Source organism: Pelodiscus sinensis, chromosome 2 (assembly GCF_052426305.1).
Source record: "Pelodiscus sinensis isolate ZL-2025 chromosome 2, ASM5242630v1, whole genome shotgun sequence".
Classification (NCBI taxonomy): Eukaryota; Metazoa; Chordata; order Testudines; family Trionychidae; genus Pelodiscus; species Pelodiscus sinensis.
This window is the reverse complement of record NC_143053.1, coordinates 196,885,904-196,912,922: the sequence shown is the minus strand read 5'-3', so window position 1 is coordinate 196,912,922 and position 27,019 is coordinate 196,885,904. Positions and strand designations below refer to the sequence as shown.

General features: G+C 42.8%; 1 protein-coding gene across 9 annotated transcripts in view; it reads right to left on the bottom strand.

Annotated features, from left to right (window-relative positions):
* ANKRD28 (ankyrin repeat domain 28) overlaps positions 1-27,019 on the bottom strand; it is a 243,318-nt gene that overhangs the window by 53,993 nt on the left and 162,306 nt on the right. For 8 of the 9 annotated variants that reach the window (XM_075922126.2, XM_075922123.2, XM_075922124.2 and 5 more), the window contains 6 exons: positions 26,073-26,273; positions 23,459-23,546; positions 14,023-14,165; positions 9,972-10,184; positions 2,406-2,484; positions 31-145 (listed from right to left, as the gene is read on the bottom strand). In XM_075922126.2, the coding sequence (XP_075778241.2) occupies positions 31-145; positions 2,406-2,484; positions 9,972-10,184; positions 14,023-14,165; positions 23,459-23,546; positions 26,073-26,273 (839 nt within the window). Of the gene's footprint in view, positions 1-26; positions 146-2,405; positions 2,485-9,971; positions 10,185-14,022; positions 14,166-23,458; positions 23,547-26,072; positions 26,274-27,019 lie in introns of those variants that run through there. The other variant, XM_089776646.1, reaches the window with a different exon arrangement.

The following is a 27,019-nucleotide window of genomic DNA, read 5'->3' as shown; positions in this document are numbered from 1 at the left end:
TTTTATCCTCCATTCAAATTGGTTACTTACTTTGCTGTGTCAGCACCACTTGTAATTAGAGTGTTGATTAGTAGCTCATGACCATATCTAGCTGCAATGTGCAAAGGAGTATTTCCATTCTTATCTTCACAGTCTATTTCAGCTCCTACAATATAAAAGTTAGTGTGAATGTATACAAACTACAAGTACATGTTTATTAGCAAAACAATGTTAAAGATTATTAAGTTCAATAATGATACCGCTGGAGGAATTCTGTGACAAATTAAAAATTAAGTGCACAAACCATTGAAGTTCTGCAGAATTCTGCATATTTTGTCAAAATTACACAATCACACCTGTTTCAGTTATTTTGATAATTTATTTGAAAATACCTGTCAGAAAGTATGTCCGTAACAATACAAACAACTAAAAAGATTTAGAAAAGGAATCTGTTTGCCACAAAAAAGTTAAGTCGGCATATAAATACAGAACTTGATGTAGAAGATAACTGTCAACAAAGATACATTAGTGAAATTAAATACAACAGAAACCCATTTAACCAAGCCTCCATTATCCAGGTCTCCTTATTAAACAAGCCACCAGGCACCCAGGACTGCCACTGACAGGACTTCCACTTTTCTTGTTATTGGTTAATAGATCCACAAGGTCCTGTCCTTGTTGCTCATTCGATCACCTCACAGAGCCTGTCAGCAGGCAAGAGGCAGTCCTTACTTAGCAAGGGCTAGCACGGGTTTATGATCCAGAGTTTTCCTTCACACGGTTATGTCTGGTTTTTGATGAAGTCCAGTGTGAAAGGAGGCCCGGCTTATCAGATAGTTGACTAGGGAATTGACTAATCGCTTCCCCTCACCCTTGCTGCCTCTATCTGAAAGAGGCAGCAAGGGAGGGGCAGCAGGAGCCAGTGCTGGGGCAACCGGCTTAAGCACCATCTCCAGGGAGACAAGGGAGGTAAATGCACAGCGGGGAAATGGCATGGGGCTTGGCATGAGTGGGGACTCAAGCAGTCCCCACTAGCCCATGCTCTCTGCAGCACCCCCCGGCCTTGCTGCCTCTATCAGAGACAGCGTGCGTGTGGAGGAGACAGGAGCTGGTGCTGCGGGGAAGCCGGCTCAAAAGCCGGTTCCCCTCAGCATCGTCTCCAGGGTGCTCCCTCCAGGGTGCCCCCTCTCCCCTCCCTGCCCATTGCTTCTATCAGAGGCAGCAGGGGGCGATAGGGGATACTGCTGGGAAGCAGCCCCTGTCTGCAGGGGTCCCAGCGGGGAGTTAGCTCTCCCAAGGACAGGGGCTGTTGCTACCAAGCAGCCCCTGTTCGTGGTGGCCAGGGCTGGCTGTGGGCAGGGGCTGCTCAGGCAGCAGCCCGTTTGCGGCCATCCCTGGCTGCTGTTAACAGGCGCTGGTGCCAGAACAGTCTCTGTTCATGGTGGCCATCCACCACGAAGAGGGGCTGCTGGACTCAGTAAGAGCCGGGACCGAGCAGTTCCAGCTCGCACTGATCGCTGTGCCTCCGCATTTTAAACTACATTTAAAATGCAGGGCAGCAGTTGGGGTTGCTTTGAAGCTGGCATGAACTGGCTCCTGGGGCTACCTTTGCTGAAGTTCTGCAAAGAAGTGCTTAATGACTAATCATATAGTCGATATATATTGTATCGACTATACGATTAGCCATATAATCGCATTTTAACATCCTTAATTTCCAGCCTAATTGCTACAAACTGGAGTCTTGAGGCTTCGCCCCCGTTTCATCCTCAAGGCACCTTTACTTGTTCAGCACCTCTTCCTCCTTCCCCCCACTCCCGCAGTAACTAGAATTTTGGTTTGGGTGACATAGGGTTTCCAGGCCCCTTTCTATATTGGACTTTTTCATTTAAAAAAAAGGCATCTGGCAATCCTAAATGGCACTTGGACAGAGACGCCAAAAACTGGTAAGGTAAGTCCTGGATGGGTGGCAATCCAGCCCACTCTCCAGTTTATCAGGATTTTTGGTTATTTTATTTTATCCACACACTCGTGGTTCCATTGCAATACATTTGAAACACACAAAACAGGAAAAAGGAAGCACATAGATGGAAATCACAAATTGTGTGTGAAAAATTAAATTCTGCAGAAAGCATTAATTCTGCACAAATTCTACATTCTGCAGTGCCACAGAATTCCAGGAGAAGTAAATTGACAGTGAAGTAAATGCATGTCTCTTACCATGCATTTGTAGAGGGCAAACAGTTTCTGTAACTAAATGCTGTAAAAAAGGGACCATTATACAAATGTCCTTGTTTTCTTAAAGTAAAGATATAACTGGTCAGAGTCTAGTAATGGCCATAGCAAAATAAGAAAGTGAAATGTCATTAACATTACAATATACATATATATATACACATACATATAAATAATACTTTTTTCTTTTTTACCATTTTGGATGATGGTTTGTGATCTTGAAAATCTGCCATGGATTGCTGTCATATGCAATGGTGTTTTCCCATCTTTACTCTGGAAATAAAAACAAGCAAACAAAAATAAAATTAAATAAAAACTACCAATAGCTAGCTACATTTATCTATCAATATTACCATGGAGAAGTGATCTTTTTCCACCAACCCTTTCAATTCCCTCTCCACTCTACTATATTACTACCAGCAGCTGTCACAAACCAGAATGACACTACAGGTTACTGAATACTGCAGTTATCCTGTTCTTGTTAATCCCTGCTTTGACTCTGACAACTAATTCCACGATCTACATGTACTCAGAATTATGCTGTTAGAACAATTAAGAAGATAGTGGCAGCAGACAATCTTAGCACCAAGCACTACATCCACTTCTTCCCTAACTCCAACTCCCCCTCCCCAAAATAAAGCTTTTTTAAAAGAACTGACTTGTATTCAGACTGAATAAGGGAACCTTAACATAAAATATTACCAAATATATTGTAAGACTGATATTAAAATGTTCATCTGTTTCTGTGATGTTACTTTAAAACAAAACTCACAAATCACAAACCACGAGTAATCCTTTAAGACTACTGAGAGTACTATACATTTGACACTCATGAAAAGTACAATTAACCACTCGCCCAAAAATGTACCCTTTGATGAGGTCAACTTTAACACAGCAGAGGATTCTAGTTTTTAATAGCACTCTCTCAATGTAGCATAAATGTCTCTCCAATGAAATTTAGTCCACAGTTAGCTAATTACAGGTGAGTGAAAAATGTAAATGCACAAAAAAGTTACATTAACTAGTAGTATTTGTGTGTGACACTAATTTGCAACCATCATATTACCATATAAAAACTAGACCATTTTCTATTCCCTTAGTGCACATACACGTGTTACTTAACTGCATAAAATAGAATGAACAGCAAGGGAACAGACTAAAACTTGCTGTAGGAACTGCCCCACTAGATATTTGATGGTGTGCAATTAAGAAGATTTCAGGAATATATAATTTCATTAATGAGTTTTTTTTAAAAAGTATTCTAAAATAAATTTGGGAAGGAATACACTCAGAACTACAGGAACAAATTCCTCAGGCAATGAACAGCAGGTTCAGTCCACTGCACAAAAAATATTAACTTTTCAAATATTTCCTTTCTTCCTTGACAGTCTTCCATCTAAGTACTGATCAAGCCTAGCCTCACTTACGAGAACTGATTATAGCCCATGGCAAAATACCTAAAGGCCAATGGTTATTTTGTTGCATTCATTGAAACTCAATGAAGTGAGATAATATTAAAACACAGGTCTCTTGTATAATATACTATCTAGCAATATTTGTCTATACAAATACTTATTCGCCCCCACCCTCACCCCCCCTACCAAAGCACACAAAAAAATCCTCTAGGAGAAGCCATTATTATTACACTGCAGAAAGTAGTCTGGAACACCAGGTGTTATCAACCCTCCAACTACCAACAATGCCTAAATCTGATTTCATTTAAAATTAGATACATCAAGTATACTCAGACTGCTGAGACTCCCCCTTTTTTAAAATGCAGCTGATACCCATTCAAATACAATTAGTGGTTTCCGTTATAGATCCCATAATATACTCCTACGTGGCATTTGTTTATTTTGACTTCGTAACTTACTTTGATGTATGTTTCTCTTGCAATCATGTAAATCCCATTTTTATACTTAATAAAAATATTCTGATTATCAAATCCAGTGTAAATGTTATCTTGGGGGAGGGAAGAGCAGTCCTCTTCCCACTGTGCATCTCTCTCATTGATAAAGAGCATGAACTTATAAGCTGTCTCTAAGTAAAACTTTTTTACAGAGCAAGGTGGATTAGGTTTTGGTCCTCTTTAGGGCTGTGTTCCTGGGTGCTGTTAATGGCCTTATAAATGGGCCAATTCAGCCTCTGTGTTGATCTTTTGGGGCGTTGTTTCCCCAACTCTGTACTGGGGAAGACCAGAGTCTCTGGACCAGCAGGTCAGAGTTGTGGGAAGCCCAAAAGGGCAGGTAGGTGGGCTAAGTGGCATGACCAGCACACTAGGTGACAACCCCAAGGGGGCCTCTGTGGTCAAACCCATCACCGGAGTTTTCAAAGGAATTAGCAGTACAAACTCAATCATCTAGTCACAGCAGAAAGCATTCAGCACCCATTTGCCCATTGTTATCACACTACAAGAAAGGAAAGAAGGGTTCTAAATGACCCTCCTCCACAAAAAGGGAATGAGAGGGTCGTAAGATGTTAGGAGGTTCTGCACTTTTTGCAATCTGCAAGGTGGTTACCCTACGGGTAAAACTGGGGAGACCTGTACCGATGAGTGGATAATAGACAGTGAAACTTCTGCTTTACAGGAGGAGTATGGATGTCCAATGAGAGATGGATAGCCCTGGAATCCTTGGTGTAGGTAGTGACTCATCTGTCTTCTGGTTGAAGAGATATCAAATGGGAGGTCCTTGATGGTGTTGTGGTTTCTCTAGGAAAACAGTAAGTGGAAAGCCAGGACTCCCTCTGCATCACAGCTGCCATAGCCATGATTCTGGAGGAGGTATCAGTGTCTACACTGCAGACTGGACAGAGGGCAGTTCCAGAAATGAGTTTCTCTTTCTTGACAAGGGCTTGGAAGCAGGCACAATCTTTTTCTGGCAGAGTATTAGCAAATTCATCAAATTCAGTGGAACTCAGGAAATTGTATTTGTTTGATAATTGGCTATCCTGAACTGTACACTAAAGAAAGAGACCACTTTCCTACTTGTCTGCAGATGTAGAAGTCTTCACTAGCACAGAAGAGAGTTGTGTTTTTGAGGTACTGGAGATGGTAGTACCAACAGTTCATTGCTCAAAACTGCTAAATCCCATAGTTTATTGGTTGTCTTCTTGTGACTATGGGACTTGGAATTAATTCTATCCTATTGGGTCAACCTGGTGGAGGGCATATTGGTTTTCTTGGATTTAAGGAGGGTTTAATCTCATGCTTATGGGATTGCTTCCTAATCTCCCAAAAAAGCCCGTCTATCAGGTCATCAGTGGTGGTTCCACTGGCACTGTAGATGGACATAGTAAGGGTAGGCACTCTCCTTGCTGAATTAGCTTCTCTCAGGTGGTCCTTAAAGCTATGTCTATGAGATGCATATGGAGATGACCTTCTCAGGCACAGCTGAAAAAGAATCAGCATATACTGCACCTAGTCACAATGTGACTTCTCCCAAGCAGTAGAAGCAGCATTGGTGGTCATGGCTGACTGAGGAGGATTGCAAGCAAATCTGAAGCCTGGAGCTCTGGGCATAATCCAGGATTTGCACAGAATACAAGGCAGTAGAGAGGTCTACTCCAATCTAATGTTAACATTTTTAATTACTAAAATCAGGAAGGAAATAAAACTACAGGCAGTCCCCGGGTTACATGGATCCGACTTACATCGGATCCCTACTTACAAACGGGGTGAGGCAACCCCACACTACCTGCTTCCCCCCAGCAGACCAGGGAGACGCGAAGCTAGCGCCCCTCCCCCCCCGGCCCCCCAGCAGTCCAGGGAGACGCGGAGTGGTTTTTCTCAGCAGACACCTCAGCTTGAGAATAAAGGACTGAGGGAAGTGAGGTGTGGGAGAATAAAACTGCGCTCTGGAGAAATGTTTGGCTAGAGTTTCCCCTACAATATGTACCAGTTCCGACTTGCATACAAATTCAACTTAAGAACAAACCTACAGTCCCTATCTTGTACGTAACTCGGGGACTGCCTGTAGTAAAGCCACAGTTAAAACTCCTAAAATTATTTACAACTATGCTTTTTACAACTGCATGAGAAACGAGGACATTGAAGGTTTGAACCTAGGAATGATCTGACCCTTCCTATATCACCCATTTGTCTGGAATATAAATATCAGTTGGCTTTGAGATTGAGAATGTCACCTTGTTCTTGTAGATGATCGCTAACCAAGATCTACTGGCTTCCCAAATTATTATATAAAGTCTATGAGGCATTTTTTATTTAATGTGGTTTATAATTACATCAATTTGAGACTGGATTTATATTAAAAAAATCAATTAATTTTATTATAATTTATACATTTATTTTTATGCTCTGGTTAACCTTATTTATTTTAAATCAATCTGTAAACTTGTGTGGACCAGACTGCCTCCCCCCCCCCCCCCCACCAGAGCCTGTAACTAACTGCAAAGCTCTAACTTATCTATCAACAAGCTACTTCATGCTGCTCCACTGAACCTCCTCTCCTCATGGTAGGCATTTTGGTAGCTAGGAATGGAACCAATTACACTTTTGGCATCTGCAATGTCACGGGAGGCCGTATGGGATTTTGGTGGCTAGGAGACAGTTGCTGCTTTTGGCAGATGTATTTCTTCAGTTCCTACCATTTGCGGGAAGGAGCAGAAACAACCAGATTTTTATTTGTAGCAAAAAGATTTTGGAATCTTAGTTCCATAAAAGAAACCAATTCTCCCGTGTCTCTATATCAATAGCAGGCATATATAATAACCAGGGCTTGACAAACTCTGGAAAACCCTACTCGCCAGACAAAAAAGGGACTCACCACCCTCCCCCCAAAAAGTGTTTTTTAATAGCATAAATTCCTAATAAGAACAGTAATTACTAATAAGTTATTAATAAATATCACCCAAGTTATTAATAAATATCTTATAAACCTCTACCTTTTCCCTCTGCTGCCATGTCGCCTCCCCTTGCTCCATCAGCTCCCCTGGTGCCTGCTGCCCCCCAACCCTTCACCCTCTCCTGCTGTCCTGACTCCTGCCCTTCTCACTGCCCTCAGCCTTCCTGAGACCTGCCCCCCTCCACCAGTCCTTCTCTCCCCCCTGTGCCCACTCCTCCAGTAGCCCCGCTCTGATCATGAGAGCTACCCCTCCTCATCCCCTCTCCTAACACCTCCCTCTACACACCTGCCCTGCCTCTTTCCTCTGGTGCTAGTCCCTCCCCTACAGGCGTCTGCCCTTCTGCTTCACCCCCAGAATCCCCTGCCATCTGCCCCCTCCTGGTGCCTCCGCCTTCCCTCACTGCTCATACCCCCTTTGCTCTCTTTTTCCCTGATGCCCACCCGCTCACCACCCTCTGCCCCCGTTCCCCTTATGCCCCTGTGCCCTCATACATGACTTGCTCCATCCCCACCTTCCTCATGCCCACCCCTTCTTCCTAGCCTTCTCCCAGCACCTCCCCCTCCCCCTTTAGCCCCCAGTGCCCTTACTCTCTCCTCTCCCAGCATCACCCTGTCTCCTCTCCCACTGATACCTCCCCTCCTGCCCTTTACTTCATTGTCTGCACTTGGCCCTCTGGCATTTGTCTCTCCTACACCCCTGTTCCTTGGTGCCTTCCCCTTTCTTCTTCTCCTGACCTCCTCCCCTCCCCCATATTTTTCCCTTCCCCTCCCCACAGCCCAGCCCAGTCCCTTCCCCTCCCCCAGGGCCAGCTCTAGGTTTTTTACTGCCCCAACCAAAACATTTCCCCCCTCCCCTTTTTTTGTTGTCTTTTACACGTGTTTGCATTTGCAATTTTTGTTGTTGTTGTTTGTTTTCATTTTTGTACCAGCATTCTAGCCCTATTAATTGCAAATAGCATTTTTATTTGTTTTTTTCCATAAAGGCAAAGACACTTCAAGTGAACTCCCCCCTTTCACTCACTGCTAGGTCACAGAAGCCTTTTCACTGGCCTGTCCAGCCCCTCCCTACGGACAAGCACCCCTCACTCCCGATCCACAGGGGAAACAGGGTGCAGGGACAGCACAGAGCCAGAGGGGTGCAGAGAACAGTAGGGGGAGGTTACAGGGGTGGTGCGGGGAACGGGAGGCACAGAGCCAGAGGGACGCAGGGTGCAGGGGAGACATGGGGAATGGGAGGGGCAGAGGTATCAGGGTCTAGGGGCAGTGCAGAGAATGGGCAGCACAGAGCTAGGGGGCCGGGATCGGAGGGGAGCAGGGTGCAAGGGCGGCGCAGAGCCAGAGAATCGCAGGGAAGAGGGAGAGCAGGGAGTCTGGGGTACAGAGGTGGTGTGGGGAACAGGCGGCGTGGCAACAAAGTGGCGTGGGGCGGGTGAAGCGAGCCGGGTGGTTGGCCGGGAGCGGTCTCTCACTGGCGAGGGGGTTGGGGCCATGGCAGGACTGGAGCCAGCAGGGCGGGGCCTGGCTGCGCCACAGCCAGCTCCCAGGGCCACGCAGCCAGAGCTGAGCTGCCGCGGCCCTTTAAGATCAGCGAGGCCATGTCACGCCAGCATCCTGGCATCTGCCGCCATCCGGCTCATGCCCCGCCTCCTCGCGCCAGAGATGCTCGCAGGCAGCCCAGCGCTGAGAATCACTGCGCTTCCCCCTTCCCGGCAGCGCTCCACTCCTCCGCCCAGCGGATTGGATGGGGCCATGCCGCCCGTAGTGAGGGCTTTGGCCAGCCCGTCACAACCGCCCTCCGGACTAGTCCACCCCTGCACTCACCAGCTGATAAAAACTACTCGCCATGGGCAAGTGCATTTGTCGAGTCCTGATAATAACAATGATGGATAAGCACATTACCTGAATGTTACAAGGACACTCGAGTGAATCTCATGCCAAAATAGGGCAGTTCTCCCCTCTCCCTTCTAGTTGTTCCAGGCTTTTAGTTTGCAGACTTAGGAAAACCGCACAGCATTTATCTACATTCAAACTTATTTTTGCAACCTTAAGGGTCAGACATTGATATTTTGCAAGTCAGCGGAAATATTCAATTCTGCAACAGAAGTGGGGCATATGGCAAGTGCTATAGCTATAGAATAATGACCATAAGCACATTTTTTTCTCCTTGTCCATTTGTGGCCACTAATATGCAGACCATGTCAGCCACCTCTCTGAGGCCGTCTACTGGCTAGATTTCCACTATCAATTACAAGTTTTTGTTCCTTCATTTTAAGGCCCTTCACAACTCACCACCTCTGTACTTTTTGCTTCTAGAACCTTCTGTTGCCCTTCACTTCACTACTACTGATTCACCTGGTTATATTCCTTCCACACACACTTTTGTGATTTCTTTCACGCTGTTTCTTATTTTTGAAACACTAAGGAATAGCTACCAACCACTTTAAAATTTCTCCTCAAATCCCACTTTTCTGTGATGCACATGGGATACTTCTAACAGATAACTGCCAATACGGATTTCTGACATTTATCTTATTTGGTTGACCCAACTAAATGCATATTCTTTCATTGTCTCCTTCATCTTTCCTCTCTTATTCCTTCAGATTGTATACCCAATAGTTGCATTTCACCTTAAACTGGACTATAAGGTCTTTGGGGGCAAGGACTATAGATGAGTAAATGACAGAACCCATAAGCTCAGGGATTCTCAACTGAAGCACAAGGTTATTACATGGAGGGTCACAACCTGTCAGCCTCCACCCTAAACCCTGCTTTGCACCCAGCATTTATAAAACTGTTAAATATACATAAAAAGTGTAAAATATTGTATCTGATATATTACACATAGATGCATGGGTATGTTATAACTTTTTGAATCCACTTTTAAATTAATTTCCTTACCTTCATATTTACATCTGCTCCATTACAGACCAAAAGTTCTAAACATAATGCTCCATGGGTTGATGCAGCAGCAAAGTGCAAAGGTGTAAAACCTTTCTCATTCATCTGATTTACATTAGCACCACAGTCTATAAGTTCATTTACTACAACATCTTGTCCATTGTAGCAAGCTACATGAAGAGGTGTATTTCCATAGGCATTTGGTTCATTCATCTAATAGAGAAATACAATAAAATTTGTTAAGCTACTGTGAAATGTTACCACACTTCTGTTATGATACCATGAAACAGTATTTAACTAAGTACAACAGAATATCCTTTTGTTATGAAGGATGTCTTCATTGCATTCTGGAACAACACAGAACAATTTATTAAATATGTTCTGGAGTGGATTTCCTTCACCAAAACACTCTCAGACGAAATACTTTTTAACCTCTGAGAGAGAAGATAAACACTACCAAGCAGTTTAATTGTGTGAAAAGGTGGTATTCCACCACTTCTAAAACAGAATTCTGCAAATGTATTACCATTGCAGATCCATGGTGTTGTGACTATGTACCTTGACTGCAAGCATATTGGGGGCAAGTACATATCCTTCCCTTGATCTGAAAATCAAGATTGTATACTAGAGGGTCACACATTTTCTTGCTTCTATAGGTACACCTCATTGCATTCAACAGAAGCTCCTTATATTCCAAATTCTCAAGATGCCTGTATGCCACACTCACATCCCCTTCTATTTTATGGGCTTCCTGAAACCTACCCTCTCATGACAGAGGCAGTGTGTGCTTTCTTTCCATACCAGAGTCTCACAATCCTGACCTCATGCAAGACTCCCTGCGCTCTCTTTGTCCCATTTACTCTTCTGCCACATGCTAGCTGTGTGTGGCTCTCTAACCACTTTTCTCCCATACCGAGGTCCCTCAGTCTCCTCATTGCCAGGTTCATTCATTCTCCACCAACCCCACCAAGATTTGTGTGCCTGACCCAAGTCCACTAATTCCTCCCCCATGCTAGGGCTCTGTGAATGCCCATATTCCACGCATTATGTCGGAAGGTGCTAATGGCTACCATCAATTTGTTCTTTGAGCTACAGACAATTGCAAAAGTGGCTGAAGCTGCTGGCTGTGCTAGATTGAGATAAAGATTAATATACAGGCTCCAGTGCCCCCATTTTGGAATTAAGTGAATACAGAGTTAAAAAATTATCACATTACTGATAGGTAAATGACTCTACCAGCTCTATTCCCTACTGCCAGTTCCAAATGCATAATAATAAAACAAGGAAGCAAAAGTGTGAGACTGTTGATCGGCAGAAGTATAATGCTCTAATATCTCCAGTTATAGGTGAGGAATGTTCTTTTAAGCTTTGTGAATTCTTTTTGCAGATCTGTTTTAATGGGAAAAAAGCACCTCATAGAGGTGGCTTGAATACTTGAATAGAAGAACTGCTATCCCAAAATGAATATTAGAGACTTATAACTAAATTTTGTACTCCTGCTGGAATTCTGCACAATGAAGAATTTGCACAGAATTAATATTCTGTACAATTTTATTTTTTCATGCAGAATTTGAGACAGCTGGAGCCCCCGCTACCAAAGGCTAATGGTGGGAGCCCAATATTTCAGAAATACTATTCTGAAATGAATTTCCAAAATAAATGAAACTAGTGTGATGACATTGTGCTATTTTGACAAATAAGTCAAGTTTTGCAGAATTTTAAAATATTGTGCACAGAATTTTTAAATTGTGAGGTGCAGAATCCCAAGCATAATTAAATATGGAGATTTAGATTCCTAGATTTAGGCAACTAAATCAGTGGTTTGTTGTGCCATAGTACTGAATGTCTGAGAGCCCTACTGAATTTAAAAGGGATTTTGGGTGCCAAGTACTTCTGAAAATCAGGCCACATATTAAGATAATAGAATCATAGGATACCAGAACAGGAAGGGACCTCAAAAGGTCATCAAGTCCAGTCCCCTGTCCTCACAGCAGGACCAACAACCATCTAGATCATCCCTGACAGCTGTCTGTCTTACCTGCTTTTAAATAACTCCAATGATGGAGATTCCACAACTTCCCTAGGCAATTTATTCCAGTGCTTAGCCACCATGACAGGAAGTTTATCCTAATGTCCAACCCAGGGGTCAGCAGCCTTTCCGAAGTGGTGAGATAAGATTTAACCCTCCTGCCCTAGGCTGTGCCACTCTCCTGGGGGAGGGGTCTCTCCATCATACGCCCCATGGACTACCTGGGTCAATGCAAACCTTTCCCTGAACTACCAGTTGCTAATGGAAACTCTCTGTTAATTACATAATTACACACATTTTGCTAGTACAAAATGTGCTAGGGAGAATGGTTTAATTTAAATTATTAAACAGATTAAGCATTTTAATTCTCATTAGTTATTTTTTTCATGTTAGTTTATCAAGCTTCATTTTAAATAAAGTAAAATATTAATTTATGTCCAACACAAAAGGTTTCAATGTTTTCTTTAATTATGACAGAGGTGGAGAACCTTTTTTGGGTTAGGGACCACTGGCCCACAGAAAAACCACACAAGTGAGAAAATCCCAACCCCTTCAGAAAAAAAAAGCAGATGAGGGCAGTGTGTCTGGCTGGTGAAGGTGAATGAGAGGGGTGGGATATGGCCTCCCACTGCTCCCATTCACCTACAGGAGGTGTGTCCCTGTGATGCCGTCCCCACCCCGCCCCCCAGCCAGAAAAGGAAATGGCAGTGTACAGAGCCATTTTTGGCTCCTCTTCTTTCCCACTCACCAGATCCATCGGGCAGACTCATGGCTCCCTCCTCCCACCCCCATAGGAAGGCAGTGCTGGCATTCCAATCTTGAGGGGTTCCGTAAGTCTGTAGCACCAATGCGAGCTGGGGGTGGGGGCGTTGAGCTGGGTCTCCGAAAGAGCCATACCTGATTTCCCAGTAAGCCATTTTTGGCTCCCGAGCTTTAGCTTGCCAACTCCCGTGTTAATGCATCCCAGAATGAGGTTTGCTTCCCGCCCCCCCCCCCCCCCCCCCCGCCCTCAGTGTTGCACTGTTGACTTATTTAGCTTGTGGTCCACTATGATCCTTAGATCCCTTTCTACAGTACTCCTTCCTAGACAGTCACTTCCCATTTTGTATGTGTGAAACTTATTGCTCCTCCCTAAGTGGAGTACTTAGCAATTGTCCTTATTTAATTTCATCCTATTTACCTCAGACCATTTCTCCAGTCTGTCCAGAACATTTTGAATTATTACTATCCTCCAAAGCACATGCAACCCTTCTCAGCTTGGTATCATCTGCAAACTTTACAAGCATACACTCTATGCAATTATCTAAATTGTTGATGAAGATATTGACCAGAACAAGTCCTGTAACTGATTTAGGTGCCCATTTTTAAGCATCCAGGTTTGGAAATATTTCTCTCAGTCCCTAAGATATTGAGCTCTATGTTACATTATAAAAAAAAAATCCTAGATTTCAAGATACAATTTCAGAAGCAATGGCCACTCTGTGCAAGACTGTGGGCTGACAAACTCTAGTAGGATTATATTTCATAAAAATAAATTTATTACAGTGATCTCAAAAATACTATATATTTTTTGTTAATATACTTTTATAACTAAGTACATAATACTATAATATCAGAGTACCTCACAATTGTTAATGCTGTAAGGAAGTTTTTTTCCCACTTCTAAAGATGAATAACAAACAAGAGAGTAAAGGACTTCCTCAAGGTCTCAGAAGGAGCTATGTAAGAGCTAGCCCCAGTTCAGTGTCTTAAACATAGGATCAATTCGTTATTTTCCAGGAGGAAAAGAACCATTTAAGGACAAGTTTTCTTTTAGGTGAAAAATCTATTGAAGAAACTTGAGTCTAGGGAATGAAGTTCTTTAACCAATAAATAAAAGAGTGAAGACCATGTGAAATGCTCTTACTACCATTATTTTTTATCATGAAGAAAGGAGCATTTTCTGCACCATTACCTGATCAGTAATAGTCAGCAGATTCCATTTTTCTCAGATCATTTGTCTTTGCCTACATATTTACTTACATCAACTCCAAGATCTAGAAGATATTTGACTACACTGATCATTCCACTGGATGCTGCAGCATGGAGAGGTGTATATGATTTCTTGTCTTTGCATGTCACTTCAGCTCCTTGAGTCACAAGTAATTTAACAACTTCAATGTGACCTGGTCAAATAAAAGAAAAATAAAACAAGTTATGTCTTAATATTATTTATCAATTGTGCTCTGGTTCACACAGAAATAATCTGCACTTGATCAACTTTTAAAGGTGAAAACATCTGAGAACTATATTCTTTCCTTCCCTCATTTCCTTATGATTTACAGAGTCAGTCTGAAGTATGTTCTCCATGTGTTTCCTCCTACTCATTCTCTTTCCTTTATTTTTGTTTTATACGAAAGAGAGCAGATCTTATCTTCTGTTTTTGCTGAAGGAATTTTTGGAAAACTTAACACCTTGTCAGTCCCTTAGTTCTCAAATCCAACTGACAGGGGAAGGGATTTTAGTAAGCCATTTTAAATGTTTGCTTTTCTGATTTAATACCCATTTATCTGAAATGTCTGTTAAAGATTTGTAAGAAACACTCAGAACCTTGCTTCAACTGAAGACTGAGAAAATTCCCATTTAATTTCTTAAGGCCTCCGGCATGAATCGTGAAGAGAATTCATATTTCTGAAATTTCTAAAGCAGAAACAAGCAGAAAGAGAAGTCTCTTTTTAAGAAAACATTTCTAGACTTTGCAACATAAAAAAATATTTTTCCCTTACAGATTGGATAAAGTTCTCAAAAAATAATCTAAGCAATTTAGAAACCCAAGGTCTATTTTCAAAAGCCTGCCCCACTAAAAGTCAACATTTTTGAAAATAAGGCATTGTCTATGCTTAAAAGGCTGCAGAAACACAGCAGCACTAATAAATCTGCTGTAGCGCTTTTGTGAACACTCCACCTAGGCTGACAGAACAGCTTCTCACATTGGTATAGGCAATCCATCTCCCCAAGAGGCGGTTGCTATTATAATGAGAAAAGCTCTCCCACTGACATAGTGCTGTCTACACCTGGAGTAAGATTTTTATGACTGCATCTATGACACAGTAACTTAGCCATGTCTACACTATGAGACAAGGTTGAAATTATTAAGGTTAATTTTTAGCACCCAAATTGTAAGTCAAAAGTGCGTGTCCCTTTGTGTGTAAGAATTCAATGTAGCTTGAAGTAGTGCATCTTCAGTAGGGTGACTAACATTGATTTTAACAGTGATGCACTGTGGGTAGCTATCCCACAATGCCTGCATCCTTTGCATTCTGGGTTATGCTCTCAGTGCACACCAGGAACAGAACTGTGTAGCAGGTGCTTTTGAGTATGCGTTATGAGCGTCCAATAATGCACTGCTTTCCCCCCTTTCCTCCAGCAAACAGTCTTTTTGCACCCTTTTTTCCTTTGGTTATCTGCACAGATTCCATAGCAGCGTAAGCCTGGGACTCATCCTGTATTCCATTGGGCATCAAAGCATTATGATAATGATATTAATCATGGTGTGCCTAATGCTAGAGTATATCTAGAGTCTATCCAGGGTCCATAGATACAAGGATGAGTCTTCGGAGGCCATGAACATACTATTCTGCAAAGCACTTGAGTTGAGTGACCGGCACATACCACCGGCATTTCTGGGCACAATGGAATGCTGGTTCTGGTGCTGTCAGACAAGCACAGGTAAGTGGGACTGCATTGTGATGCAGGTATGGCATGATCAGCAGCAGCTGCAAAACTTCTGTATGCATAAGGCCACTTCCATGGAAGTTTGCAAATTGCTTTTCCGCCATCCTGAAGCACAATACTACCAGAATGAGACCCCTCTTACAGTGGAGAAGAGCATGGCAATTGTCTTGTGGAAGCTTGCAACACCAGACAGCTACCTGTCAGTTGGGAATCAACTGAAAATCTACAGTGGGGGCTGCTGTTATACTAGTGTTTAAGGCAATCCATTATCCTCTGTAGCAGAAGGGTATGACTATGTGAATGACATACAGGAGGGCTTTGCCACGATAGGGTTTCCTAACTGTGGTGGGGTGATAGATGGAATGCACATCCCCATCTTGGCCACTGACCACTTTGCCAAGGAGTACATAAACAGCAAGGGGTACTTATTGATCATGCCGCGGGGGTTAATGGGTCACAAGAGCCGTTTCACCAACATCAATGTTGAATGGTTGGGAAAGGTGCATGATGTGCACATTATTAGGAATCCTGCCTCTTCAGAAAGCTGCAAGCTAGAATTTTTTTTGCAGACTGGAAAATTACCATCGGAGACATTGAAATGCCAATAGTGATCCTTGGCGACCCAGCCTACCCCTTGCTCCAGTGGTTCATGAAGCTGTACACAGGCAGCCTGGCCTGCAGTAAAGAGCAACTACAAGCTTAGCAAGTGCAGAATGGTGATAAAATGTTCTTTTAAATGCCAAATGGAAGGTTCCACAGTCAAATGCCTAGGTTAGATCTCAGCAAATGCAACATTCCCATTGTGATGGCAGACTATGGAGTGGTCCATAATAATAGCAAGCATAAAGGGGAAATGTATCTGTCGGGGAGTGGGGAGAGGGTGAGGCACAGTGCCTAGCCAGAGATTTTGATCAGCCAGAAACCCTGGCAATAAGGAGAGCTCAGTGAGGGGCAGTGCAAATCAGGGAGGCTTTGAAAGACAGCTTTATGAATGGCCAGTTTTGAGAGTCAACCATGTTGCTCTCAAGGAGTTGCCCCTGTATTCAGTGTGTTTGCCTGCAACCTCCCGCTCCCCCTTTGAACACAAGCAATAAAGAGACTGGGGTTCAGAAATCACGCATTTTTATTTAGGGAACACAGCAGCAATAGAAAAGGAGTCCAGGAGTCCAGCTTTTTTTTGGGTGGAGTGGAGATCACAATTACGAGGATAGCCTTTTGCTGCTTCACAACACATCCCTGTGGGTTGTCTTTGAGGCTGCTCTTGACTGCCAATTCCGTGTTCCTGGGAGAGGAGGCTATGGAACTTGCTGAGAAGAGAACGTTGAGCTGCAAGGGTCGGAGGGGGTGGGGTGTCTGTGTACGTAGGCATCCTCAAAAGCTGCCAAGCAGTTCATAACATCTGCTAGGGCAACAAGACACTCTCCTGGTGCTTCATTTCCAGTTCCCTGAACACATACTTGTTCTCATAATCTGCTCATAAAGTATTCCTCCACTTGCTTAAGTACTCCCTGTCCAAATGGGAGGATTGCATTTGCTCCTTGAACATGTCATCCTTAGTCTGTTTTCACCTGTAGATTTGTGTCAGATGGACAGCTGGCAGGACCAAGGGAGTGCTCACTGCTATTTTCGCTAACATAAAATGAAGGACAAACTTTACAGGAGATCGATAAGGTTTTACACAAGACAATGTATTAGAATAAAAGGAAGGTCTGTCTAAAGACAATGGAATGTGTGTTATGTAGAAGACCACAGTTATGCTTTGAAGTGGCCAGTATGCAGTAGGTACACCTCGGCGTTCTTATGGGAACTACAGAACTCTGATGGCAGACATGCTACGGGACAGGCTGAGGAAATAAGCCTGCAGGAGGTGTGGGCATGGTGGCAGTCAGGGCAGGGGTTCATGCAGCACCCGTGTTCAGCACCCCTCTTTGCCAGGCAAGTGCAACTTTCCCTTCCCACAGTAGCAAGTGGTGAGCATGGTGGCAGGGCAGGGCACAGGCTCAAGACATGCTTCACTAGGGATGAACAAGAGGAAGTTACTGCAGAGGCATCAGCTAATTATAGCTTTCCCAGTTTCCCCCCGTTTTTTTTCCAGCAGCCATTTTGTTTTCTTGATCAAGCCAGAATGCAGCTTCCCTGCAGAACCAGGTAAGCAGGGAGTCCAGGGGCAGGGAGCTGGAGGTGTCAGAGGCCCGAGGGGCAGGGGGAAGGCTGGGGGCTGGGTCCAGTTGCCAAGTGTGTCATAGGGTTGCGAGGTGTCCAGTATTTTCACCTTCTGGCCAGGGGAGAAAAAAACCCCAGAAAATACCAGACATTTTAGGTATCCGGTATTTTCTCAATGTTACCACCCGACAGGAGGCGAAAATACCGGACACCTGGCAATCCTAATGGCTGCCACAGATCACGCCCCATTGCATTAACCCACTTTAAGTAAGATAAAAAATGTGTACTTACCGGAAGTGCCCTGCCTGGGATCAGTGCCTGACAGAGACATCCTGGGCGTAGGGGATTGTCTCCAAGGTTACAAAAATTTCTTGGCTCTCAATGACATCAATTACTTCACTTGCCTGCTGACCATTCTCTTCCTCCTCCTCCTCCTCTTCATCCACATTGTCCTTCATGCTGCTGCCCACGGCTGCCTGAGGACTGTCTTCGGAGGAATCCACAAATTGGCTAGGGAAGCGGGTTGGTCACCCCCCAAAGATCGCAGGCAGTTGCTTATAGAAGCAGCATGTTTGCAGTGATACTTCAGACTGTCTCTTTGCCTCCTTTGTCTTTTAGTGCGACTGCCTCAGTTTCTTTATTTTCCTCTTTGCGCTGGTGGGCATTCCTGATGCATCCTTTCTCCTCCATGCTTTTTTTATGATCAGCATTTCTTTGGCTAGTTTGTAGTTCTGAGAGAACAGATGAAGCAATGAGGTTCTGGATCTCCTGCTTGCTCCATGATGATGCTCATCTGAGAACTTATGGTCGATTGTGCTGCTCAGGTGTAATACCTGCTCTGAGGTCTGCTCACCAGGCTAACGACACAGGAAATGAACTTCAAATTTTCCCGGGACTTCTCCTGTTCACCTGAACAGCAGTAGAATTGAAATTGCTGGACAGAGTGGTCACCGTGTGGCACCTCTCGGAAGCCAAGATAGTTGACTTTCAAAGCACTGTGTTTGCATTACCACAAAGTTAACCATACAGGGTTGAATTTAGCAGTTACTCCTCATGAAAGCAGGAGTAGAGTTATTGGCTTAAACAGCCCTTAAAGTTGACCAAACAGGCTTGGTGGGGCAGACACACTGTTTAGAAATTTGATCTAATGCAGCTAAATTCAACTTAAAGTCCTGGTGTAGACCAGACTTTATGCTGCTTAGGAGAGTTTTTGCTGACATAAGCATTAGTACAAGAATAGCTTAAGTGAGAATAAGGTCCACTGTACATTAATACACACACACACACACACACACACACACACACACACCATTCTCTTTTAAACAATTAAAAAGTTAATTTTATCCCTCCCGCTCTGCTGTTCCCAAATCTTTTAAAAATGGAATTTAGACAAGTGATATGCTCGAGGCATAAAATCTCCTATTACAAGTTATAAAAGTAGCATGTACTAAACTTGGTAGGTAGATTGTAGCTTAGCTGAACAACAGTAAGTATTTGTTTTTCCAGCTGAGTGGTCACACATGAAAACGTGCATGTCCTCATTACAACCCCTGATCATTCTTGTCCATTCAGAGCTGTGGCATCTCAAGCATTAAATTTTGTTCCTTCAAAATTACTTTTGCAGGCAGGGTAAATCAAATCTTACATATTAATCTCAAAGAATGCTGGATAACAGTTGCACACATCAACCTCTTGGCTGAAGTGATTATTAATAGTTGAAGTCTGATGTCAGCATAGCTTCAAACAATGAGTAAATGGTATTAACACTGCTTAATTTGCTAGCAAATGTCAGCAACTTTCTAGGTGCCGTAAGGCGCCCCTAGAGAAGAAAGTGTGTGATCTTGTTCTGTTTTACCCATTGGCATTTGAGTATAGGTTTCCCAGCTTGATAAAATATTTTTAAACTAGTATTTGATGGTTCCACTCCCTTGATTTCATAAATGAAAGATGAAAAATGTAAAACAGGCTTGAAAATACAGATTTCTGCAAAGTGGATTATTAATATTCTTACTTGTATAAATGAAGCAATTTCTATCATAAGTAATCCAGATATTTGTGAATAGTTCACTTTTACACAACCATTGTGATCTAAAGGTGAATGTCTAAGTATTTTTTTCAAATATGCATTTTTTACTTTGTAAACTACAAAACACTTTATAGACCTGAGCACCAAGCATACTGGAAATACTTTATTAAAGTATGTAACAACTGTTCCTCAGTCCATCCATACAAATTTAGGAGTTTCATTTATTGGACAGGAATACTATCCTGACAATACACTCCACAGATAAAAGCAAAACTGAAGTAGCAAACAGTACCTTATATGGTTGATACCACAGTTCTAGCTTCATTGAGAAGAGGAGGAAAACTAAGGTACAATGAGAGTGGAGTTAAGAAAAAGTAGTAGTGGTCACTTGCCTCCATATAGTGTGACTGACAAGCAAGGGAATACAGCTTGTGATACTAGGAACAGTGCCAAGAATTAGTTTTTTTTCCATGGTGATAGCAGTATAATCACCAACATGTTCCTCTCCTACAACCACAAATAAGGAAAGAGGGGAGGGAAAAATCTTTCTGCCATAGTTCTTAAACTGCAGGTTGTGACCCCAAAAATGAGTTGTGATGCCATTTTAAGGGGGTTGCCATGGCTGTCTTAGACTTGGCTGGGCAGTATGCCTCAGGTTATGGGCTCGCTGCCTGGGGATCAAGCCCTTGGTCTTTGGTTTCGGCTCCTCTACCTGGGGCAGCAAGGCTTGGGTGGGCTCAGGCTTCAGTCCCCTTTCCTGAAGCAATATTGACATTTTTGTTGTCAGAAGGGGGTACAATGAAGTTTTTCTTCATTTGTTTTTCAATATATGTTTTTCTCAGAAGTCTTTCTGCCTGTAGTACACAATTACTGAAAAATGCATCAGTAGCTGCCTGTGACTTATTTAGAAGTGCAAATGAATTATTAAGCCAATGCTAAGAAACTTCTGTCATAATATCAGAAGTAACAGCCTTTAGCTGCTTTTCTTTTAATCTTTTCACCTCTTGAATGAAGCTTGGAGGTGAGGAACCATCACTGCAGACAAGCTGAAGAAAAGAATTTCCATAATTATTATAAATAGCAAAGTTCTATAGAAAGGGCTAATGGAAAGAAGTCTACATAAAGGAAACCCATATCATTCTGATGTGATAATCGATCCATTGTGGACAACTTCACTGTCAGAGGCAAGACAACAATTGAGACAAAGAGGCTGAGCCCCTGGAATAAAAGTGGAAGTCTAATAATTTTAAGTCTTATTCTTGGTCGATTTCTCTATTAATATATAAAACAAAACTCATGCAGGGAGCCAGCCAGCCATACAGCTATCTTAAAGGCTATTATTCCTGCTTTTTGAGTCAAGTTCTGATACTTCCCTAGAAAACGTCATGTTTTAGTAAGACAGTTGACAGATTTCTACATAACATTCGTCTAACCAAATTAAGGGAAATGTGGTCTCGATTAAATTACTATAAGGTGGATACAAAACTGGTTAAAAGACTATTCAAACAATAGTTCTGAATGGTTGTCTGTCAAACTAAAGGTCCCACAGAGGTCAGTTGGACGTCCAGTAGTATCAATATTTTTACTAATGATATGAATAATGGGAGTGGAAAGCATGCTTATAAAATCGATGAACAATGCCAAGTTGGGAGGGAATGCAAGCACTTATGAAGCACAATTAAAATGCAAATTCATCTTGACAAAATAGAAAATTGGTCTCAAATCAACAAAATGAAATTCAATAAATATAAGTGCAAAGCGCTGCACCCAAGGGAAAAAATGTGCATACACAAAACAGAAAATAACTAACAAGGCACTGGAACTTTTCAAAAAGGATCTGGAAATTACAATACATAAATTGAATGAGACAATGTGATGTAGTTGCATGAACAGCTAATATCTTTTGGGGATACATTAACAGGAGTGGCCTGTATAAGACACAGGAGGCAAATGTCCTGCTCTACATGGCACAGATGAGGCATCAGCCAGTTTAGTGTGTCTCATTTTAAGTGCACATTTAGGGAAAAGGTGGCTAAAATGGAGAGATTTCAGAGGAGAGCAAGAAAAACGGCAGAAGATTTAGAAAACCGGACCTATGATGAAAGGTTAAAAATGAGTCTTTAGGAAAAATAACTGAGGGATAACTTTGCAAGTGTCTTCAAATATGTTAAGGGCTGCTCTAAAGAGGACAGTAATCAATTTTTCTCCATGTCCATTAAATGATGGGCCTAATCTGTAGCAAGGGAAATTCAGGATAGTTATTAGGAAAAAATGTCTAACTATAAGGGGTAGTAGTTTAATTCTAAAATAGGCATCCAAAGGAAGTTGTATAATCCATATCTTCAGAGAGATACAGGTTGGACATCATCAGGGAAAGTCTAAGTTCCCTTGATCCTGGCTCAGTACAGTGCCCTGGATCCATGACTTTTCAAGGTTTCTTCAAGCCATATTTCTATGACTAACACAGATGTGGACAATAAGCTGGACACAGCTCACCAGGGTTCATCCCTGTTGGGCTACCAGCGCTTTATTTACTTGCACCTCCCAAGAGCGTGGCCTCTTGCAGCTTCTGTTGGCCATGGATCATTGTTCCTGGCCAACGGGACCTGCAGGAAGCAGAGTCCCATTTTGCGCCATTTCCATTGGCTGGGAACAGTGATCCGTGGTGAACAGGAGCTTCCAGTGGCACAGGCAAATGAAGTGCCAGCGGCCTGCATTGGGCCAACCCCAGTGAAATGCATCTGGCTTGTGGGCCAGTGATTGCCCACCACTGCTCTATGACCACCACCACTAAGTGATGGAGAATTATATTTATCTCTATAATCAGTTTCTTTTTACCCCATTCTTTCCTCCTAGTAATCATGTGGCCTTAGTGCACAAAATTATCAATCAGGAATCCACATTAAACCAAAAATACTAATGTTTAGGGGACAATGTTTTCCTTTCATTTGTTAAAATCAGCATGCCATTTATTCTACCAAAGAAACATTCATTAAAAAAAGACAGATTGCTGTGTTCTATTCCAAATGTTACACCAGATATATACTTTCCTCCTAATCCAGGGCTACTCAACTTTGGAAGCCCCAAGGGCCACAATGATACCCAACGCATATGCTGAGGGCTGCAACTTAAGTGTGGTTGCATACACATGCAAATAGCTTTTCACACTGACGGGCATGAATATAAAGATTAAGGCAAGACTACACAACACACAAGCCCCATTTCAGTCAGTTGTGCTGATATTAATAAAATGCAATAGTTACCCAATTTTCGCCCATATGACAGCACTTTTAATGAGCAATGACAGTCCAAGAATTTAAATATTAAAGCACGGCTCAATAGAAGACCATTATATAGACTGCTTTTTTGTTTTGGCTCCCACCCACGGGCGGCAAACGAACGGGCATGTGTCGCATGTTGAGTAGCCATGTCCTAATCACTAGGAAATCTGGTTAAATGCTTTTGCCTAGAAATCAAATTATATAAAATTCAATAAAATTAAGTGACTGTCTTTCTCCCTAATGCATAGAGAATCAATTCCAAAAGCATACATACCCATGTATGCTCCCCAATGTATAGCTCGTCTGTCTTTCTTGTCAAATGCATTAATATTGGCACCTCTAGACAACAACAAACTCACCATCTAGGGTAAAGAAAGAAAAATAAGTAAAATACTTTTTTTCATAATAGGAAACTATGCATAGAATGTGGCATAATAATGAAAGGAAAAAATAAATCTTGTGTGAAATTAAACTAAGTTTTAAAATCCTTTAAAATCATCATTCCATTTACATCACTTCTAATATTTTGTGTCAGTACACTGGCTTTCCATACTGGTGACAACTAAGTGACCATGGGGACCTCTAAAGTACATATCAAGTGACAAAGTATTTCAGATTACATACTTTATGCAACTAGTCAACAACCATGGAAAACTACATGTACTGTATCTAGTACATACATACTTTTTATTAAAACTAAAAAAGTAGTTAAACTATGCCCTTAATCATCCTACAAAACTACAAACTTAAAACCTCTCATTTCCATATAAACTGCTAAAAGGGGATCGATTACACTATGGCATTCATTACTAGAAATTAATTTACAATTTATATTTATGGGTTTAAGCATAACCCAGGATATAAATAAAAGGTTATTGATTGTTTCTGAGGGAATAAAGAAACTAGAAAAAGGATTTCTATAGGCTAATAAGAAGGCTGTATCTCACCAGTGTAACAATGTAACTATTATTCAGGGCTTTGGTATAACGATGTTAATACTGTAAATGTACTTATTATACACGTTACCATTACCAAGTCATATACATGTATGCAACCAACAAATCAGAGCTTTGATAGAAAGCAAGAGGGCTAATAAGCAAGATTTGGAAAACTAGATTTACCCAATGTTTTTCAGGTCCTTAACTCATTTTTTAAAATAAAATGAAAAATACATGCTTCATTTAAATCAGTGTTTCCCAAACTATGGGGAAAAAAATACCGGGCCTCAGCGTGGCTGCCAGGGTGTTCCGGGCTCCCAGACTATCCATGCAGCGCTGGGTTCCCCCAAGCCCTCAGCTGAGCTGGGCAGATGCAGCTGTATGTTTCGGGCTTCCAGCAGAGGCCTAGTGAGGGTTACCAGGTGAACTCTTATTGCTGGCTGTGGAGGGGGGAGGAGAGATTGGATATGGGCCACAGAGAAGCAGGGTTGGGGCAGTGGAGGTGCCCAGGGGAATAGGGAGGGGAACTGGCCGGCAGAAGCAGGGCTGGCCAGGGAAGATCGCAGGGGTGGGAACCGGCTGGCAGGGGCAGTGAAGCTGGCTGGGGCAGATCGCAGGGCGGGGCAGGGCTGGCCAGGGGAGATCGCTGGGGGGGGGGGGGGGGGGGGAGGGGGAGAGAAGACTGGCTGGCAGAAGCAAAGCTGACCGGGGGGCAGGAGCGGTGGGGCTGGCCAGGGGAGATGGCGGGGGAGGGAGAACTGGCCAACAGAAGCAGGGCTGGCTGGGGAGGGGGGGGGAGCAGTGGGGCTGGGCCAGGGGAGATAGAGAGAGAATCGGCTGGCAGGGACAGCCAGACTGTGGGGGGGGGGGGGGGGAGAAATCGGCCAGCGGTGAGCAGGACAGTTCAGGGCGCACGCAGATCCTAAATAAAAATGTAAAAGCAGTGCCTTTTAAATGTCCCCACTGCTGACAGTGAGGTTTAAAGGCACTGCAATGTGTCAGAATGGAGAGAACCTGGTGCATTCACCATCCAGAATGAGAATATGGATAAAAAATTCCAAAGATGGTGTCAGCTTTCTGAAAATAAATGAGCCCCTTTTCAATACATGATGTGGTGGTGCAGGGTTTTATTGGATTACAGTCCATTTTTCCAATCCATATTCCCTTAACTTGCTGGTAAGATTATTGTGGGTGGCCGTATCAAAAGCTTTGCTAAAACTGGCTCTGGTGGCTTTGGGAGGACCAAAACTACCATATTTGCATATTCATGATTTGCTTAATGAATATGCAAATATGCAAATTAATGTTGCTGGTCCTCCGAACGCTCGTGAATGAATTTACTGGTCCCCGTGTCAAAAAGTTTGGGAACCCCTGATTTAAATCATTACTCTGGGGTAGGGATGAGGGGCTCAGTATGTAGGCTGCTCCAGGGAGAGGAGACTACCCTCTCACTGCAGCAGCTTAGAGCCAGTTGAAACGCACCACTCCACGGCCATTGCAGTTTCTGTGGGCACAGCTGGGGGAAGATTCATCTGCACCCGTGAGCTCCACAGCCAGAGTGAAAAATACAGCAAACTGTGCACTTTCCCCTTGCTCCCTTATGAAGAGAAACAGCCAGCAATGTCCCTGTGCGAATCTGGTGGAAGGAACTTTGGCCCCACCACCCTCTTTTAAAGGGTACCTGGGTGGTGAGCAGCTCAGGCCTGGGTCACTCCTGGATGGGGTGGGCGGCACCCCGCCAGGTAGCCCCTCTCCTGTGGTTGGTGAGTTTTTCTTTTCTGAATGGTTTTCTGCAAAGCAATCCCATTCCAGCACAACCAAACCCTTACCTTTCTTTAAGTTATAAGAGGAAGCTGCATACCGAATATGACAGCCCTAGCTGTTACCATTTAGGAGGAGTTCTTGAACAAACCAACAAACTTTCTCAAATATATAATAGATAATTCATACCTCAACATGTCCACTGAAGGCTGCATGATGTAATGCTGTTCTGCCTGCTCGATCTGACACATTTACATTACTTAGAAGAGGCACCAAAGCTTCTGCACATTTAACAGCTTTATTTGCAGCTGCTATATGTAGGGGTGTCTGCCAATTTTTGTCACGGGCATTGACATCTGCTGAATGCTTTACCAACACCTGAACAGCATCCTGAAAACGTTAGCAATAAAATAAATTACCAAAGAACTAAAAGAATATACTTAGTAACTCTATGTAAAATACAATAGAATTTAACTAATTCACAGTTTATGGAATTCACATGTATTTTCAGGTTAAGAATAGGGATTTAGAGCGTTAACTGGTTATCCTGCAAGCATCAGCCTTACCAGCATGCTTACCCAATAACCGGTAAACCAGCAACTCAGCCCAGCCTCAGAAGTCCCCTGCCCTGGCACAGTAGGTCTGGCAGGCTTGGCTTGGGCCAGTTGGAGCAACCCATTTGGGCTCGCCACAGGCAGGGGCAGTTTCAGAGTTAACTGGTTAAACATGGTATTTAACTGGTTAAAAAGTTAACCAGAAATTTACATCCCCAGTTAAGAGTTTACTCTCAAGCCCAGGATAATTCTGGCATGGTCACAGATCCCTCAAACACAGCTAAAATACTCCAAATTGGCAACTGATATAGGTGGAAATCCATACCATAAGATGACTAATGCTCAGGGCTGCCTCTATTAGTATGCTTTAGTGAGGCACTACTGTACTTTAAAATATATTATCAATTGTTAGACACCTGCAAATGGTATATTACAGATGTGCAGAGTTTAACATACATTTTTACAGATATGCTTTTTATTCTACTATGATGTTGTAAACAAATACCTGCAAAAGAACTATAACTATTAATGGAGCCAAAACGATTAATCCTGTTTTAATTCTGTAAGTTAAAAGTTTAAAGT